Here is a 19,946-nt window from a genome sequence, read left to right as displayed (position 1 = left end):
AATATTGATCTTCAAGCATTAACAAAACAGAATCTTACCCTGTCATCAAAGAAAAAGCAACGCCAAAAAACAATTGCTAAGAATATCCTGGGCCTCCTAGACCAACACTCTTTACATGACACCTGGAGGGTACTAAATGGGGGGTCAGGGGATTCGACCTATTATTCGTCGGCCCATGATAGTTATAGTAAAATAGATTATATGTTCACTAGCCAGATCCTGCAGCCAGCAATTCAATCAATAGCTATACATCCGTGCGTGTGGTCCGACCATTCTATCACACAAATGAGCCTGGGCAACCTCTCAGACCCCAAGAGAATAAAGACTTGGACATATGACCCCAACTGTACGAAAAACCCCTTAGTGAAGAATAATATACTTAGACACTTAAAAGAGTACTGGCAACTTAATATAGACTCCACAACAAATCCAATCATGCCATGGGCAGCACATAAGACAGTATTGAGAGGGATCCTTATTAAGGAAAAAACTCAATATAAAAAACAAAGGGACTCCGATATAAAACAGATCGAGACAGAAATTAAATCGTTAGAAACACTACACAGACAGAATCAATCAAAAACTACTTTGAAGCTGCTCACCAACAAAAGGCAGGGTCTACTCTCGCTACTAAATGAACAATCCTTAAGAGCGGCACACAAGTTAAAAACAAACTACTTTATTTTTTCTAACAAACCAGATAGATACCTAGCAAAGAAAATTAGGGACAACTATCAAGCCCTTGCCATAGCACAGATACAAAGGTCCAATGGACAGATGACCTCCCACCCTCAGGAGATTGTTGATATATTTGCTCAGTTTTATAGTGAACTGTATGACGGTACAAAGACACAGCACAGCCCCTCAACACAAAAGATATTTGATTCCTTCTTGGCAAAAGCGAATTTGCCACAGATAACTGAGGAAGATAGGGAGGCCCTAAATACCAAAATAACACATATGGAGGTGTTGACGGCTATCAAAGAACTTAAGCCAGGTAAAGCTCCAGGACCCGATGGGTTTCCAGGAGAATACTATAAAGCATTCAAAGAACTATTAGTGCCCCATTTGGTAGTGTTGGCAAACCATATTATGGAGGGAGGGACGATACCTAAGGATCTACTGAGGGCTAGAATAGTGGTCATACCAAAACAGGGGAAAGATCCCACAAAATGTACTAGCTATAGGCCGATCTCTCTTATCAACCAGGACCTCAAAATTATAACGAAAATTATGGCCAATAGATTAAAACATATCTTACCCTCTATTATACATGCAGATCAGGTCGGGTTCATTAAAGATAGGGAAGCTCCAGACAATATTCGCAAGATGGTCTCGGTAATAGATTATCTACGAGACAAAGGAGTGCCTTCTCTGGTCCTTTCACTAGACGCGGAGAAGGCATTCGATAGGGTGGATTGGAAATATATGTTAGCGATTCTTACAGAAATGGGATTTAATGGGGGATTTTTGCAGGCTATTAAGGGATTATATTCAACACCTACAGCACAAGTCAGGGCAATAGGACACCAGTCTCAAGAAATATGTATACTTAATGGTACGAGACAGGGATGCCCGCTCTCACCTTTAATCTTTGCACTATGCATTGAACCGTTGGCAGCATATATTCGGAACTGTCCGGATATATCAGGAGTGGAGATAGGGAAGATAAATCATAAAATAGCTCTGTTTGCGGACGACGTTCTGCTTACGGTTACAAACCCGTTAGTATCCCTACCCTTCCTCTACCAAGCTTTAGATCTGTTTTCGCAAATATCGGGCTATAAAATCAATGCTGATAAATGCGAAGCATTGCCTTTAGCTATCCCAAAACATACGATTAAATTGATCGAAGCCAATTTTGATTTTCAATGGGCACCAGAAGGGTTGAAGTATCTGGGGATTAAGCTAACTACACACTCCTCAAAGTTATATATGGCAAACTACACTCCCTTGTTTAAGGCAATCCGATCCGAGTTAGGGAACTGGAGAAAGATGGGCTTTTCCTGGTATGGTAGAATGTCTGCGGTGAAGATGACAATCTTGCCCAGAATTCTATATTTATTCCGTGTACTCCCTATTAAAATCAATATTTCAGACTTAGACGATCTTCAGAAGGATATATGTAGGTTTTTGAGAGATAATAAGAAATCGAGGATATCCCGACATATCTTACAAAGACATAGACAATTGGGAGGAATAGGCGTCCCTAACTTGCACGACTATTATACAGCAGCCCGGTTGGCTCAGACTGCGATACTGGGGAGACGACAGACTGATATCCTCTGGCCTGCTTTGGAAGCAGAAATGCTGAGGCAAGAGACACCGGATGGTATTCTCTGGAATAAGAATCTGAAAGACTCAGACGCCCTCTACCAAAATAAAATCACGATGCTCACTAGAAAACAGTGGATAGCTGCTAACCGGGAGGGAGGGATAGTTCCTACACACACACAAGCAATGCCACTGAAATATATAGTGAATGAAGACTCCAAATATAGAATTAGGAAATGGGAAAACAAGGGGTTATACAGGGTGGCAGACCTGCAGTCCCAAGGCAAAGTACTGACTTATACCCAACTTCAAGAAAAAATAAAACCCACTCATTTGCAGTGGTTTCTGTATCTCCAGACGATGTCAGCCATACGGAACTACTTAGAGACAGCCATGACGCAAAGACAACAGTCCACCTTGGAATGGCTATGTACTTCTCCTAACAGACCCAAAAAAGCAATCTCTAAATTATACATATCTATACAACAGACCAAGAGCCAGGCTAAATCCTCAGTAATGATACAATGGGAAAGAGATCTAGGCAAAGAGGTTGAGATAGACGACTGGGTTGAAATGTTTTCTCAGGCTAGTAAGGGACTTATTAGCGCAGATCTTAAAGAGAATATTCTGAAGACATCCTTCAGATGGTATTTGACGCCAATGAAAACCGCTCATATGATTAAGGGGAGCGGTAATCATTGCTATAGAGGATGTCAAGTGGTGGGTTCCTATATCCACATGTGGTGGGAATGCACTAAGGTAAGCGATATATGGCAGAGACTGTCCAACCTATTGAGTAAGGTGTTAAATGAACAGATAACTCTCACCCCAGCCCAAGCACTACTACACGAAAACATAGCTAGATACAATACACACATAAACGTGTTTATTAGGATTCTCTGTACCACAACGAGAATAACCATTGCTAAATACTGGAAGACGGAAATACCGTCATGGACGGAGGTCCTATCCAGAATCCAGATGACATTCTCATTGTACGAATCAGCAGCAAGAGTTAGATATAGAGCCTTGGTTTCAAAAAGTCTGGCTCTACTGGATAATGGAAAATAATAAAGAATGAAATATAGGGAATGGGTGGAGGATGGATGATGAAGGGGACTCGGACGGAGGCTCCCCCTGATGAGCTAATAATCTTTAGATGCTGTAAAGATAAAATATGTAGTGCCTGAACATGACTCTATGAAAAAAACACATATATTGTTGATTTGTTAGTTTAATATGTTTACATTAAAAGTTGTTGATAGTTTATGTTGAAAATGTAAAGGAAAAGACCCCCAAAATTACCCGATCCCTCACTAAGAATGCTAGTCTGAATAAGATTGCAAAGGAGAAATAAAGGGGGGAGGACTTACTACTGAAAATATCTCCACACTTCAGCATGATGACCTCTAGTTCAAGACTCTCACCTCAGAGAAAAGAAGAAAAATACGTACATCTGCCAAACTCTTTATGAGAGTAAATAAAGAGTGCAATACACAAACTCTAAATAAGGAGAATACCCTAGAGTCGGGGATGCTTTTGTTAAGTAAATGTCATGTTATGTTACCTGATGTATTTCAATGGTGAAATGTACATGTATGTTCTAAGAAAGGTGGAAATGATGTGGAGTTAATTAATAAAAATTATTTCAACTAAAAATAGTTGTAATAAAAAAAATAACTATTGACCATGCCAAAAAAGTTGAAAATATAAGTTGTTTTTTTTTTGAGTGAGGAAAAGAAGGGTTCAACTCTGGCTTTACTGGCAGACTGATACAGTGAGCGTTAGGTTGTTTCCATCATTACAATTTCAAAGACAGCTGTTCATAAGGACCCTGTGTTCTTAACCTACAGCCACACAATACATGACTTTAACCAAACACACTGAGATACAAACAAGGATGGCACAAGCCCTTTGTGATTTCCCTAGACATATACAAAACACAGAAATGGACTGCACTCTGAGAGGACCCAGGGAGAAAAATACCTTGATTGTGTATATGTATGCATGTGTGTGTGTATATGTATGTATGTATGTATGTGTATATATATATATATATATGTGTATATGTGTATATATATATATGTATGTGTATATATATATATATATATATATATATGTATGTGTGTGTATATATATATATATATATATATATATATATGTATGTGTGTATATATATATGTATGTGTGTATATATATGTATATACACACTGTATATAATAAACAACTGTGCTTGCTTACTATTGTGTTTTATGTTTGTATAAGTTTCCTGCCTAAATTTATATATACATAATTTTTTTATTTTGCTCTTAATTTTAGGCCACTTTCCACACTCCATTTAGCCAGTTAGGACAAACGCCAGAGGGCTGTTCTTCATATACATTCCCCAAGATAATGGGCTTAGCTAAGGTAAGTTATATTACTGCTACTATATACTGTGTAAACCTAATTTTCATTGTTACATAATTACCTCTGGAAGCAACTGTTTTTATTGAGCCTTCTAATTTGTACACCCTTTTTCCAAATGACATAACCACACATTCCTATCCCAGATGTCACAGACTTAATAGTATTGACACCCCACTAAGATTATTATGTACAACAGCTGTCCTCACAAAAATGTTATTACAATAGACTAAAATAACGGCAGAGTGAATTTAAATAACAATATAGGGATGTATGATCCATTATAACGATGTGAGCTTTACAAGTAGAGGGTGAAATGTTCTGATCACAAAGCTATAAGCTAGGCTAGCAGTGTGGCACAATGCCGAATTATCCACAGAGCGCATTGCAAATATATTTGAACATTAATAGAAGAAGTTGAAAAGCCTTGGGTGATACAGCAAAGTAAAAAAAAAAATTAAACAACTGAAATTGCATTTGAAGGTTATAGAAAAGTAACAAGAAGTCTATTCTTAGGAGCAATTAGTAGGTAGATAGAAAGTGTTTGGTAATAAAATGGAAAACCGATTCATACGACGCCCCTGATTTGAAATTCATAAGACACCCCTGATTTTTTTTTTCTTCATATGCTTGTGACATTTTTAGTAATTAATACATGAAATGCAATTATATAAAAATGAAGAGACATGAACGTGATGAATTTATAGGCACTAATAATCAGTGTCTCTCTCTCTCTCTAAACACCTGATGATATAAAGCTCTCTGCTTAGGTGAGATGATATAAAATTATCCTCCAGCAGTGCAAGATCCCTTGAGATTGTAAAAAGACAGATTTTGCTTTACTTCTCCAAGGATCATTTCCTGCATTTCTGTATGTGAAAAAGAGACAAGGTAAATGCAATATAGAACTGCATGGCATGCACTTTGTTTTTTATTTTTTTGTATACACAGATTAGTAGAACAATATTTAACGCTTCCGCTCAAGCTCTAACTCTGCTTGAAAGTAAACATTTTTTACTTGCGTGCAAACCCGATGAGTGTAGAAAGCCGAATTTAGAATATTGTGCGTGCAACAAAGTATTCCCCCATAGAAGTCAATGGAGCAAAAAAGTAGGGGAAAAAAGTAATTTTCTTTCCTTTTGTAGCTTCAAAGGTCAAAAGTCTTCCTCTCCCTATTCCAAGCCAGAGCAGTCCATGTCGTCTTGGAAACCCAATCAGTCTTGGAACAAGGGGAAGCAATCAAATAAACCTGCAGCTGAGTCTAAGTTAGCATAAAGGGTCGACCCCCGGTCCAGGATCGGATCAGGTGGAGGGCAGACTTTCCCTGTTTTGTCAACAATGGATACAAGATGTTCCAGATCCTTGGGCTGTGAACATAGTATCTCAGGGCTACAAAATAGAGTTCAAATCTCTCCCACCCAGGGGCAGATTCTGTAATGCTCGTGAGATATCTCTCTATCAGACCAAACTTGGCCAGTAGTCTTCTTATGCCGGCGTCAAGTGGAATGATCGGAAATATCCCAGTGCAGAGTAAGTTGGTGAAATGAGGTAAGCAGTACTCATGGTAGACATGGTTGTCCTTCAGGACAATAAGAAGACTGTGAATGGTCAAGACACGGTGAGTCCGGCAACAGGAAGGTAATCCAGCAGTAAAGCAGTTCAGGGGTGAACCAATAAAAAGAGCAAGAATAGGCGGGTATCAACATCAAAGGAAATCCAGCAATGTAACAGTTCAGGGGTAAACCAGTAGAATGGTCAGGCAGAGTTTGGCAACAATATGGCAATCCAGTAGTTCAGGGGTTAAGCAAGCAGAGTGGTCAGACAGGCAGAGTTCAATAACAGAATAGCAATCCAGCATACAGTAACACAGCACCCAGGAGTACACAAAGCAACACCTATACTTGGGCAGTGTATGTAAGCACTGCAGATACTTGCATAGGCGCCGATTAGCGCCAAGCAGCTCAAAGGATCCGGCTTCAGAGGAAGAAACGTGCAGCGATTACGTCATCGCTGCACGCTCACAGGAACCGCCGCATCCCTGGCAACAGCCAGAGCAGCAACCGCCGCGTCCCTGGCAACAGTCAGGTCGGCGCAGGAAGTGGCATGACATAGCCCCCCACTCAAAGGTTCCCTCTGGGAACCAGAGTCTGCTTCAAAGGATGAGCAGCATGGAATCTGGAGACCAAAGATGGAGCATGCACATCGCGGACAGGAACCCAGGAACGATCTGCCACAGAGTAAGCTTTCCAATGCACGATTTACTGTAGTTGTCTGCGCCTGTATTTGGAGTCCAGGATCTTAGCAACCTCATACTCTGGGTCACCAATAATCGAGAGCGGAGGAGGTCGGAGCTGAGTATCTGTTCTTGATGTAGGGCTTGAGTGGTGAGATGTGGAAGACTGGGTGTATGTGCAGGGTTTTGAGCAAAGACACTTTGTAGGCAACAGGAGACAGTCTTTTAAGGACTTTGTAAGGGCAGATAAACCTAGGCCCTAATTTGTGACTGGGTTGACATAGGTGGATATGTCGAGTAGAGACCCAAACACGTTCACCTACTGAAAAGGCATGAATAGAAGCTCTATGATGACCAGCAAACCTCTTGTATCTGGAGACAGCTGAACGTAACCTCAAAATGAAAAATGAGTAACCTTGAAGTCCCTATTATTTGATGACTTTGTAGTGTAGTAATCTAATTTGTCTTTTATATTAAACTTATTCTTTTTTTATTTTCAAAAGCAACATTATAAATAGGTCAGTGATGAAAGGAGCATAATAGTGCAACAATAAAATGCATTTATGCCTTTGGGCATTGTATTATTGGATTACTTGCCAATAACTAGAACTCCTACTATGGGGTCAGGGTCAATGCACTCTTGCTGGCTATCCACATACGCCACTGCTGATTGGTTCACTGGCTGTGTTCAGCGCAGGAGCAGCACTGCATTACCTTTCTGGAGCTGCCCTTGTGGGGATTAAACATATGTTTATAAGCAAGCAACCGTGTAATAATGAACTGCTCTGAGGAATGAAAGCATTTTTATTGCACTATCGTGTCCCTTTAAACAGTGAGAGTTTTCTAGGAGCATCATGAGCAAGTTCAGTCATCTCCTGCATTGAATGTATGTTCTTCTTTTAGGCCTCGGAGGTACTTCTCTTCAACAAGAAGCTGACCGCACACGAAGCTTGTAAATTGGGACTAGTCACTGAGGTTTTCCCTGATAGCACTTTCCAGCGAGAAGTTTGGGAAAAGTTGAAAGTATATTCCAGTCTCCCCAAAAACGTAAGCATGATAACTATTTGTTCTTGTATTCTAAAGCAGAGAAAATATGTTATTATTATTTATAAAGTGCCAACATATTCCACAGCGCTGTCCTTTAGTACTTTTCATTTAGATAAGACAATGATATAAAACTTGTAAGAAAAAAGAAAATTTTACCAGCACATAGAGGAGGAATTGAGGGCCCTATTCCCGTGGGAACTTAGAATCTTGAAGGGTAGTTGGTTAAGAAACAGGAGGTGAGGACTGCAAGAGTGAGCAAGATGTTAATACAGAGTTAGATGAGGAAACTATTAGGTGAGTGGAATTAATTTATTACTGAGTTGGGTGGTAGGCTTCTCTGAACGAAAAAAGTCTTCAGGGAGCATTTAAATGAAGAAAGATTAGGGGAAAGGCTGACAGCACAAGGTAGAGTGTTCCAGAGGATAGGTGCTGCACGACAGAAGTCCTGTAGTCTAACATGGGAAGAAGTGATAGTCGAAGATGCAAGGAGCAGGTCATTGTCGGAACTTAGTGGGCGGGCCGGAATATACTTGTTGACTAAAGAGGATAGGTAGTGGGGAGCGGCATTGGTGAAAGCTTTGTATGTAAGCGTGAGGATTTTGAATTTAATTCTGCTGTGAATGGGGAGCCAATGAAGGGACTTGCAGAGAGGTGCAGCAGATACAGAGTGAAGGGAAAAGTGGATTAGCCTTGCAGAGGCATTTGGGATGGATTGAAGTGGGGAGAGGCGGGAGAGAGGAAGGCCAGTAAGTAGGTTATTGCAGTAGTCAAGTCGGTAAATAACAAGTGAGTGGTGTATTTGCTTTGTGGTGATAGCACTCAGAAAAGGGCGAATCTTGGAAATATTGCGTAGGTGCTTGCAGCAGGATGAGAAAAGCGATTGGATGTGGGGGATGAGGATAGATTTGAGTCAAGTGTAACTCAGAGGCAGCAAACTTGGGGAGATGGTGATAGAAAAGTCAATATTCGGCGTAGAGCTAGAGGTGGGGTTTAGAAGGAGCTTAGTCTTGGACATGTTAATCTTTAGGTAGGTGGTGAGAGGCCATCCAGAAAGATACCAGATAAGCAATTGCTGACCCAAGAAAGGACAGAGGGGAGAAAGAGCAGGGGTGGAGAGGTCGATCTGGGTGTCATCAGCATAGAGGTGATATTTGAAGCCATAACTTTTAATAGGTTTACCCAGTGAAGAAGTATAAATGTAGAAGAGTAGAGGACCCAGAACTGATTCTTGAGGTACTTCAACAGACAGTGGTATTGGAGAGGAGGAATCGCCAGCAAATGACTCAGAAAACGACCTGTGAGAAAGATGAGTGAATCCAAGAAAGAGCAGTGTTACAGAGGCCAAAAGAGCTAAGGGTCTCTAGGAGGAGGGGGTGGTCGACTGTGTCAAAGACAGCTGAGTGGTCAAGTAAGATAAGTATTGAGTAGTGGCCATTGCTTTTAGCAGAAAGAAGATTGTCTCAGTTGAGTGTTTGGGGCAAATCCAGATTGCAGGGGGTCAAGCAAGGAGTTGGTGGACAGAAAGTGGGTTAGGCGGGTTATAAAATAGTTTTTCAAGGAGTTTTGATGTTAGTGGAAGCAGATATGGGGCGGTAGCTTTCAGGAGAATTCGGGTCAAGGGAGGGTTTTTTGAGTATGGGAGTGACGTTTGCATATTTGAAAGAAGATAGGAATGAACCGGTAGAGAGAGAGAGGTTGAAGATGTGAGTTAGAGCAGGAGTGCTCTTAGGTAGGTACTGATACGTGCAGGAGGGGGAGAGTAGGACCCCAACACCGCTGCCATGTTTCTCACGTGGCCTTGGGGTATGGCTAAAGTGGGGACCACTGTTTGTGATAGCAGCAATGGAAGCGGTGTCAGAAGAAGATTCAATAATCGCTAAGAGTTAAAGCAGGTCATGAATGGTTTGTAAGTTTGTTGCAGACTGAGCGAGAATTCCATAGTGCACAAGTGAAAGGAGTGTGTGCATATGGGATGCATGGGATAGAAATGAGGTTGTGTGTGTTGCTTTTTGTTAACGTTTCTATAAGAAGTGCGTGATTGGGTAATGGTGGGAATGAGGGAGGGTCCAGGATTTGGAGAGATGTCGCCTGACGCTAATAGCATCAAGATGGAAAGTAAGAGTAAGTGATATACTGTATATAAATATATGCCTATACCTGTTTATTTAATCAAATTAATGTTATTTTTATAAACAGATTTTACCAAAACCTACTTACAATTGAGAATTGGTCAAAAAGTTTTAAAAACCATGATCTCATTTTACTCAAACATTTTACATTGAAACCCCCTTACATATACAAACCTTAGCTAAAAATACTGATACAGGTGCAGCACTAAGATATTCCTTGTAGTCTGGTCAGTTGCAGAATGTTCACTCTGTTCATTCATTTGAAAGATTCATCAAACAGGATTCATCACAAAAAGACATTTTTTTTGTACAGAAATGATGTGCCTCTATATCTCTTATCTTTGCAGTTGAAGATTAATTTTAAATAAGGCTATGCACACTATGTACACATGAACTATAGCTAACAATATAATCTTCATGTACTCTGCCTTTCCAACAGCTTTACATATACTTCTATCCTTATTATACCTTCAAATCACTGTTTGCCAATGTTCATGATAAGTGCATTTTTAACTTCTTTTGACCCTTCTTTTCTGTAAAAATAACATTTATAACCTTTTTGTCCAGACATATTATTGGACTTGTGTTATTTCTGAATTTATTAATAACTGGCTACAAAAGATATTCACCTAGATTACGAGTTGTGCGTTCGTGTTTTAACAATGAAAAAATGACCATTTCAGCATTAAAACAGCACTGCAGCCATTAGGAGTCTTGTCAGTATAGCTGTACCGCAAGCTTTTTAGCCTGTACTGCAACGTCAGTCCCGCACATGTAAAAGACGTTTTTTCATGGGACTTCCATAGCGCTGCCATTACGAGTTTTGCGGTCAGGCTAAAAAGCTAGCATTGCAGCCTATACCGACAAGATCCGTTTCGCAATCTAAAAGCAGTAGTTATGAGTTTTACGCTACAAAACTAACAAAACTCATAACTAAACTGCTACAAAGTACACTAAACACCTATAAACTACCTATTAACCACTTAACCGAGGCACTCCCGCATCTCAAATACTATATTAAACTTATTAACCCCTAATATGCCGCTCCCGACATCGCCGCCACTAAAAAATAATTAACCCCTAAACTGCTGCCCTCCCGCATCGCAAACACTGTTTAAATATTAACCCCAATCTGCCGTCCGCCCACATCGCCCTACTGTACTAAAGTTATTAAACCCTACACCACCGCCACTATAATAAACCTATTAACCCCTAAACCGAAAGCTAACCACATCGCAATAAACTAAACTATTAACCCCTAAACCTAACGTCCCCCTAACTTTATATTAAAATTACAATTTCCCTATTTTAAATTAAATTCAAACTTACCTGTCAAATTAAAAGAACTAAGTTTAAACTAACAAATTAATATTATTAAACTGAAATTAAACTAAATACCAATTAAATAAAACTAAACTACACATTAAAAAAATCCTAACACTACTCTAAAAATTACAAAGTATCTAATTACAAAAAATAAAGTCTAAATTACGAAAAATAACAAACGAAATTGTCCAAAATAAAAAAGAATTACACCTAATCTAAAAGTCCTATAAAAATAAAAAAGCCCACCCAAAATAAAAAAAAAACCTAGCCTACAATAAACTACCAATAGCCCTTAAAAGAGCCTTTTGTGAGGCATTGCCCCAAAGATATCAGCTCTTTTCCCTGAAAAAAAAAATACAAAGACCCCGCCCAACAGTAAAACCAACCACCCAACCAACTTCCCAAAATAAAAAGACTAATAATAAAAAAACCTAATCTACCCATTGCCCTGAAAAGGGCATTTGTATGGGCATTGCCCTTAAAAGGGCATTTAGCTCTTTTGCTGCCCAAACCCTAATCTAAAAAAAAACAAAAAAACACTAACCCCTGACGATCCACTTAGTTTTTGAAGTCCCACTTGAACGATCCTCATCCAAGTGGCGAAGTCTTCAACCAGGCAGCATCTTCTGTCTTGATCCCGGCGGCATGGAGCGGTTCCATCCTGAAGACATCCGGCGCGGAGCATCCTATTTATTCGGTCGCTGCTGTACACTGAATTTTCAATGCAAGGGAGCTGTTTCAAAATGGCGTCCCTTCCATTCCTATTGGCTGAAAAAATGTAACCAGCCAATGGGATTTAAGCAGCTCTCATTCTATTGGATGATTCAAATTTTTCAGCCAATAGGAATGCAAGGGACACCATATTGAAACGGCTCCCTTGCATTGAAGATTCAGTGTATGGTAGCGACCGTATGAAGAGGATGCTCCGCTCCGGATGTCTTCAGGTTGGACCCACTCCGCGCCGCCGGGATAAAGATAAAAAGATACCGCCTGGATGAAGACTTCGCCACCTGGATGAAGATTGTTCAAGTGGGACTTCAAAAACTGTAAGTGGATTGTCGGGGGTTAGTGTTAGTTTTTTTTGCTTTTTTGGGTGTGTTGTTTTTTTTTTAAATTAGGGCTTGGGCAGCAAAAGAGCTAAATGCCCTTTTCAAGACAATTGGTAGATTAGGTTTTACTTTATTTTTATTTTGTAGGTTTGGGGGATGGGGGTTTGTATACTGTTAGGTTTTTGCTTTGTTTTGTAGCAAAAGAGTTGTTAACTTTAGGGCAATGCCCTACAAAAGGCCCTTTTAAGGGCCCTTGGTAGGTTATTATAGATTAGTTTTTTTTTATTTTGGGGTGTTTATTTTTTTTTTTTTTTAAAGGGTATTAGAATAGAAATAATTTTATTTTTAAAGACACGATGAGTCCACGGATCATCATCTTTACTTGTGGGATATCGCCTCCTGGTCAGCAGGAGGAGGCAAAGAGCACCACAGCAGAGCTTTTAAATGGCTCCTCCCTTCCCTCCCACTCCAGTCATTCTCTTTGCCTGCGTCAGTGCTAGGAAGAGGTAAAGTGAGGTGTTAGGTTAGATTCTTCAATCAAGAGTTTATTTTTAAGTGGTGCCAGAGAGTGCTACTTTGTTCTGGGGTGTAGCCATAGTCCATATCAGTCTCTACAGTAGAACTTTTTGGGGGCTTTAGAGCTATGGGAACTTGTGGGACATAATTCTCACTGCACCTCCCATTTTCAGCTGCCCTATATCCTTCAGTCTGAGTTTCTTTCTGACTCCGCATGACTTTATCTTTCAAGCCAATGTGAGGGAGAGGACCTCTCAAGCTTGGGAAACTGCCTTCCTGCCAGGCAGTGTTTGAGGTAAGTTCTACCTTTTTTTCTGGGATTTAAGGAGTCTCAGGGTGGTTATCTTAGCACTATGGCACATAAGGGATTAATAGAGCCTTTATGTGGGGACTGTTAGACTTGTCTGACTATAAAGCCTTGTTTGGGCAGTGATTTGGTGCAGGCACTGGGGCTGGAGGGAGTTTGCTCATTTTATTGTCAATGGAGGGCTCCGGTGGTTTCACTTTAATTTTTTCTCTCTAGAGAGAAATTTAGTGTTGTAGCACGCCCACGAAGGGCGGGACTTCCTGTTGGTTTGGAGCCTCTGCTTGTAGCATTATTTCCAAGCAGTTGCAGGCTTAGGTTGGGCTTTACCTTTTTCTGGGATAGAGCAGCATGTAATCTCCTTTTCAGCACAGATGTGGCTTTCATCCGGTCCTTTTGGCAGACTACAGTAACGGATCGTTTTCTTTCATGTAATTGGCAAGAGTCCATGAGCTAGTGACGTATGGGATATACAATCCTACCAGGAGGGGCAAAGTTTCCCAAACCTCAAAATGCCTATAAATACACCCCCCACCACACCCACAATTCAGTTTTACAAACTTTGCCTCCTATGGAGGTGGTGAAGTAAGTTTGTGCTAGATTTCTACGTTGATATGCGCTTCTCAGCTTTTTGAAGCCCGGTTCCTCTGAGTGCAGTGAATGAAAGAGGAATGTGAAGGGAGTATTACCTATTGAATACAATGATCATCCTAACGGGGATCTATTTCATAGGTTCTCTGTTATCGGTCGTAGAGATTCATCTCCTACCTCCCTTTTCAGATCGACGAGATACTCTTATATACCATTACCTCTGCTGATTCTCGTTTCAGTACTGGTTTGGCTATCTGCTTTATGTAGATGAGTGTCTTTTGGTAAGTATGTTTCTTTTATTTAAGACAATCTCAGCTATGGTTTGGCACTTTATATTTAAAGTTATAAATATATGTTTATTCTTATATTTGCCATGATTCAGGTTCATCAGTATATTTCCTTTTTGCCGACTGTCAGTTTCATATCTGGGAAATGCATATAATTAAAAAAAAAAAATTCCTTACCTGAAGTTTTTTTCAAATTTGACTCTTTTCTAAATTGCGGGCTGTTATAGCGCAAAATGCTATAATTTATTGCGTCATTCTTGGCGCGAGACTTTTTTGGCGCAAGAATTATGTTTGTTGACGTAATTTCGTCATTTCCGGCGTCTTAGTTGGCGCCGAGTTTTTTCACGAGGTTGCGTCATCCATGACGTTTGTGTTCGTTGCAGATGTTTTTGGCGCCAAAAAATATTTGGTCAGTTGTGGGCGTCATACTTGGCGCCAAACTTTTGACATTATTTAAGACTTCATTTCTTTTTGCTTCTGGTTTCCAGAGGCCTATTTTGTTTGCATTTCTTTCCCATTCCTGAAACTGTCATATAAGGAAATTGATCATTTTGCTTTATATGTTATTTTTTCTCTTACATATTGCAAGATGTCTCAATCTGACCCTGTCTCAGAATCTACTACTGGAATACTGCTGCCTGATGTCGGTTCTACCAAAGCTAAGTGCATTTGTTGTAAACTTGTGGTACCTGTTCCTCTGGCTGTAGTTTGTGATAGTGGTCATGACAAACTTTTAAATGCAGACAATATTTCCATTAGTAGTAGTTAATTACCTGTTGCTGGTCCTTCAACATATAATGCTCAGGATATTCCTGTTAATTTGAGAGAATTTGTTTCTAATTCCATTCAGAAGGCTTTGTCTGCCATACCGCCTTCTAATAAACGTAAAAGGTCTTTTAAAACTTCACATAAAATTGATGAATTTTTAAATGACCGACAACATTCTGATTTATCTATCTCTTAAGAGGATCTATCTGGTTCAGAAGATTCTGCCTCAGATATTGACACTGACAAATCTTCATACTTATTTAAAATGGAGTATATTCGTTCTTTATTAAAAGAGGTGTTGATTGCATTAGATATGGAGGAGACTAGTCCTCTTGATATTAAAACTAGTAAACGTTTAAATTCGTTTTTTAAACCTCATGTAGTTATTTCTGAGGTCTTTCCAGTTCCTGATGCTATTTCAGATGTAATTTCTAGGTAATGGAATAAATTGGGTACTTTTTTTACTCCTTGTTTTTCCAGTTCCTGATGCTATTTCAGATGTAATTTCTAGGCAATGGAATAAATTGGGTACTTCTTTTACTCCTTCTTCAAGGTTTAAGAAACTGTATCCTTTGCCGACTGATAGATTGGAGTTTTGGGAAAAGATCCCCAAAGTTGATGGGGCTATCTCTACTCTTGCTAAGCGTACTACTATTTCTACGGCAGATAGTACTTCTTTTAAAGATCCTTTAGATAGGAAACTTGAATCTTATCTAAGGAAGGCTTATTTATGTTCAGTTCATCTTCTTAGGCCTGCTATTTCTTTGGCTGATGTTGCAGCTGCTTCAACTTTTTGGTTGGAATCCTTAGAGCAACCAATACCATATCATAATGTGTATAGCATTGTTAAGTTAATTCAACATGCTAATAATTTCATTTGTAATGCCATTTTTGATATTATCAGAATTGATGTTAGATATATGTCTTTTTAACTATTTTAGCTAGAAGAGCTTTATGGCTTATATCTTAGAATGCTGATATGACTTGTAAATCAACGTTGCTATCTCTCTCTTTCCAAGGTAATAAATCAATTGGTTCTCATTTGGATTCAATTATTTCAACTGTCACTGGGGGGAAGGGAGCTTTTTTTGCCTCAGGATAAAAAATTTAAGGGTAAATTTAAAGCTGCTAATCATTTTCGTTCCTTTCGACAAAATAAGGAACAGAAACCTAATCCTTCCCCTAAGGGAACGGTTTCCAATTGGAAGCCTTCTTCAGTCTGGAATAAATCCAAGCCATTTAAAAGATCTAAATCAGCCCCCAAGTCCGCATGAAGGTGCGGCCCTCATTCCAGCTCAGCTGGTAGGGGGCAGACTAAGATTTTTCAAAAATGTTTGGATCAATTCAGTCCAAAATCATTGGATTCAGAACATTGTCTCTCAGTGGTATAGAATAGTTTTCAAAGTAAGACCACCTGTGAGAAGTTTCTTTCTCTCACGCATTCCAGTGAACCCAGAGAAAGCTCAGGCTTTCCTGAAGTGTGTTTCAGACCTGGAGTTATCTGGGGTAATTGTGCCGGTTCCTTTTCAGGAACGGGGTCTGGGGTTTTATTCAAATCTGTTCATTGTCCCAAAGAAGGAGAATTCTTTCAGACCAGTTCTGGATCTAAAAATTTTTAATCATTATGTAAGAATACCAACATTCAAATTTGTGACTATAAGGACTATTCTGCCTTTTGTTCAGCAAGGGCATTATATGTCCACAATAGACTTACAGGATGCATATCTTCATATTCTGATTCATCCAGATCACTATCAGTTCCTGAGATTCTCTTTTCTAGACAAGCATTACCAATTTGTTGCTCTTCCTTTTGGCTTAGCGACAGCTCCAAGGATCTTTTCAAAGGTTCTCGGTGCCCTACTCTCTGTAATAAGAGAGCGGGGTATTGCAGTGTTTCCTTATTTGGACAATATCTTGGTACTCGCTCAGTCTTTACGTTCTGCAGAATCTCACACAAATCAACTAGTGTTGTTTCTTCAAAGACATGGTTGGAGGATCAATTTACCAAAAAGTTCTTTGATTCCTCACACAAGGGTAACCTTTTTAGGTTTCCAAATAGATTCAGTATCAATGACTTTGTCTCTAACAGACGAGAGACGTCTGAAATTGGTTGCAGCTTATCGGAACCTTCAGTTTCAATCATTCCCTTCAGTAGCTATGTGCATGGAGGTTTTAGATCTCATGACTGCAGCATTGGACGTGATCCCCTTTGCTCGTTTTCACATGAGACCTCTTCAGCTTTGTATGCTGAACCAATGGTGCAGGGATTATACAAAGATATCACAATTAATATCCTTAAATCCCAATGTTCGACTATCTCTGACTTGGTGGTTAGATCACCATCGTATAGTTCAAGGGGCCTCTTTTGTTCATCCAACCTGGACTGTGATCACAACAGATGCGAGTCTTTCAGGTTGGGGAGCTGTCTGGGGATCTCTGACAGTGCAGGGGGTTTGGAAATCTCAAGAGGCGAGTATAATATTTTGGACCTCCGTGCGATTCTCAGAGCTCTTCAGTTTTGGCCTCTACTGAAGAGAGAACCGTTTATTTGTTTTCAGACAGACAATGTCACAACCGTGGCGTATGTCAATCATCAGGGTGGGACTCAAGCTATGAAAGAAGTTTCTCGGATACTTGCTTGGGCGGAATCCAGCTCCTGTCTAATTTCCGTGGTCCATATCCCAGGTATAGACAATTGGGAAGCGGATTATCTCAGTCGCCAGACTTTACATCCGGGAGAGTGGTCTCTTCACCCAGATGTGTTTTCTCAGGTTGTTCAGATGTGGGGCTTCCAGAAATAGATCTGATGGCTTCTCATCTAAACAGGAAACTTCCCAGGTATCTGTCCAGGTCCAGGGATCCTCAGGCGGAAACAGTGGATGCGTTGACACTTCCTTGGAGTTATCAACCTGCCTATATTTTTCCGCCTCTAGTTCTTCTTCCAAGAGTGATTTCCAAAATCATAATGGAGCGTTTGTTTGTTCTGCTGGTGGCTCCAGCATCGCCACACAGGTTTTGGTATGCGGATCTTATTTGGATGTCCAGTTGCCAACCTTGGCCACTTCCGTTAAGGCCAGACCTTTTATCTCAAGGTCTGTTTTTCCATCAGGATCTCAAATCATTAAATTTGAAGGTATGGAAATTGAACGCTTAGTGCTTAGTCATAGAGGTTTCTCTGACACCATAATTAATACTATGTTGCAGGCTCGTAAATCTGTGTCTAGTAAGATTTATTATCGAGTTTGGAAGACTTACATTTCATGGTGCTCTTCTCATAAATTCTCTTGGCATTCTTTTAGAATTCCTAGAATTTTACAGTTTCTTCAGGATGGTTTAGATAAGGGTTTGTCTGCAAGTTCCTTGAAAGGACAAATCTCTGCTCTTTCTGTTCTGTTCCACAGAAAAATTGCTAAACTTCCTGATATTCATTGTTTTGTACAGGCTTTGGTTCGTATCAAGCCTGTCATTAAATCAATTTCTCCTCCTTAGAGTCTTAATTTGGTTTTGAAGGCTTTACAGGCTCCTCCATTTGAGCCTATGCATTCTCTGGACATTAAATTACTTTCTTGGAAAGTGTTGTTTCTTTTGGCCATCTCTTCTGCTAGAAGAGTTTCTGAATTATCTGCTCTTTCTTGTGAGTCTCCTTTTCTGATTTTTTTTCATCAGGATAAGGCGGTTTTGCGGACTTCATTTAAATTTGTACCTAAAGTTGTGAACTCCAACAACATTAGTAGAGAAATTGTTGTCCCTTCTTTGTGTCCAAATCCTAAGAATTCTCTGGAGAGATCTTTACATTCTTTGGATGTGGTAAGAGCTTTGAAATATTATGTTGAAGCTACTAAAGATTTCAGGAAGACTTCTAGTCTATTTGTTATCTTTTCTGGTTCTAGGAAAGGTCAGAAGGCTTCTGCCATTTCTTTGGCATCTTGGTTAAAGCTTTTGATTCATCATGCTTATTTGGAGTCGGCTAAATCCCCGCCTCAGAGGATTACGGCTCATTCTACTAGGTCAGTTTCCACTTCCTGGGCTTTTAAGAATGAGGCTTCTGTTGATCAGATTTGCAAAGCAGCAACTTGGTTTTCTTTGCATACTTTTACTAAATTCTACCATTTTTATGTTTTTTCTTCTTCAGAAGCAGTTTTTGGTAGAAAAGTACTTCAGGCAGCTGTTTCAGTTTGATTCTTCTGCTTATAATTTCAGTTTTTTTCATTATAAAGATTAAAACTTTTGTTTTGGGTTGTGGATTAATTTTTCAGCGGAATTGGCTGTATTTATTTTTATCCCTCCCTCTCTAGTGACTCTCTTGCGTGGAGTTCCACATCTTGGGTATTTGCTATCCCATACGTCACTAGCTCATGGACTCTTGCCAATTACATGAAAGAAAACATAATTTATGTAAGAATTTACCTGATAAATTAATTTCTTTTATATTGGCAAGAGTCCATGAAACCCACCCTTTTTATGGTGGTTATGATTTTTTTTGTATAAAGCACAATTATTCCAATTCCTTGTTGATGCTTTTTGCTCCTTTCTTATCACCCCACTTTTTGGCTATTCGTTAAACTGAATTGTGGGTGTGGTGGGGGTGTATTTATAGGCATTTTGAGGTTTGAGAAACTTTGCCCCTCCTGGTAGGATTGTATATCCCATACGTCACTAGCTCATGGACTCTTGCCAATATGAAAGAAATTAATTTATCAGGTAAATTCTTACATAAATTATGTTTTTCTGCTGGGATCCAGTGGCATTGGTGAAGGTAGGAGCACCTCAGCAGGTTGCTGTGGTGCAGAGGTTTACTTATTTATTATTTTTTCTGAGTGTTAATTTGCTATAGCAAAATTGGCAGTTTTTGTCTGAGAAAGAAAAACCATTTGAATTTAAAGAGACAGTAACGGTTTTTGACATTTTTATTTTATTGCTTTTTTTCAGTATTTTTTTTGTGAAAGGATGGATCAAGATGGAGGTGCAAGGAGTTACATGTGATTTATTTCGGATGCGTTATCTGCTTTTCCTATG

At 39.6% G+C, this 19,946-nt stretch overlaps 1 protein-coding gene across 2 annotated transcripts in view; it reads left to right on the top strand.

Annotated features, from left to right (window-relative positions):
- The window catches only part of LOC128660722 (enoyl-CoA delta isomerase 2), a 167,813-nt gene that overhangs the window by 141,845 nt on the left and 6,022 nt on the right, over positions 1-19,946 (top strand). For both annotated transcript variants that reach the window (XM_053714697.1, XM_053714696.1), the window contains exons 8-9: positions 4,594-4,683; positions 7,817-7,960. In XM_053714697.1, coding sequence (XP_053570672.1) covers positions 4,594-4,683; positions 7,817-7,960 — 234 coding nt within the window. The remainder of the gene's footprint in view (positions 1-4,593; positions 4,684-7,816; positions 7,961-19,946) is intronic.

Source organism: Bombina bombina, chromosome 5 (genome assembly GCF_027579735.1).
Source record: "Bombina bombina isolate aBomBom1 chromosome 5, aBomBom1.pri, whole genome shotgun sequence".
Classification (NCBI taxonomy): domain Eukaryota; kingdom Metazoa; phylum Chordata; class Amphibia; order Anura; family Bombinatoridae; genus Bombina; species Bombina bombina.
The sequence above is the reverse complement of the archived record's forward strand: the minus strand, read 5'-3'. Positions and strand labels throughout refer to the sequence as shown.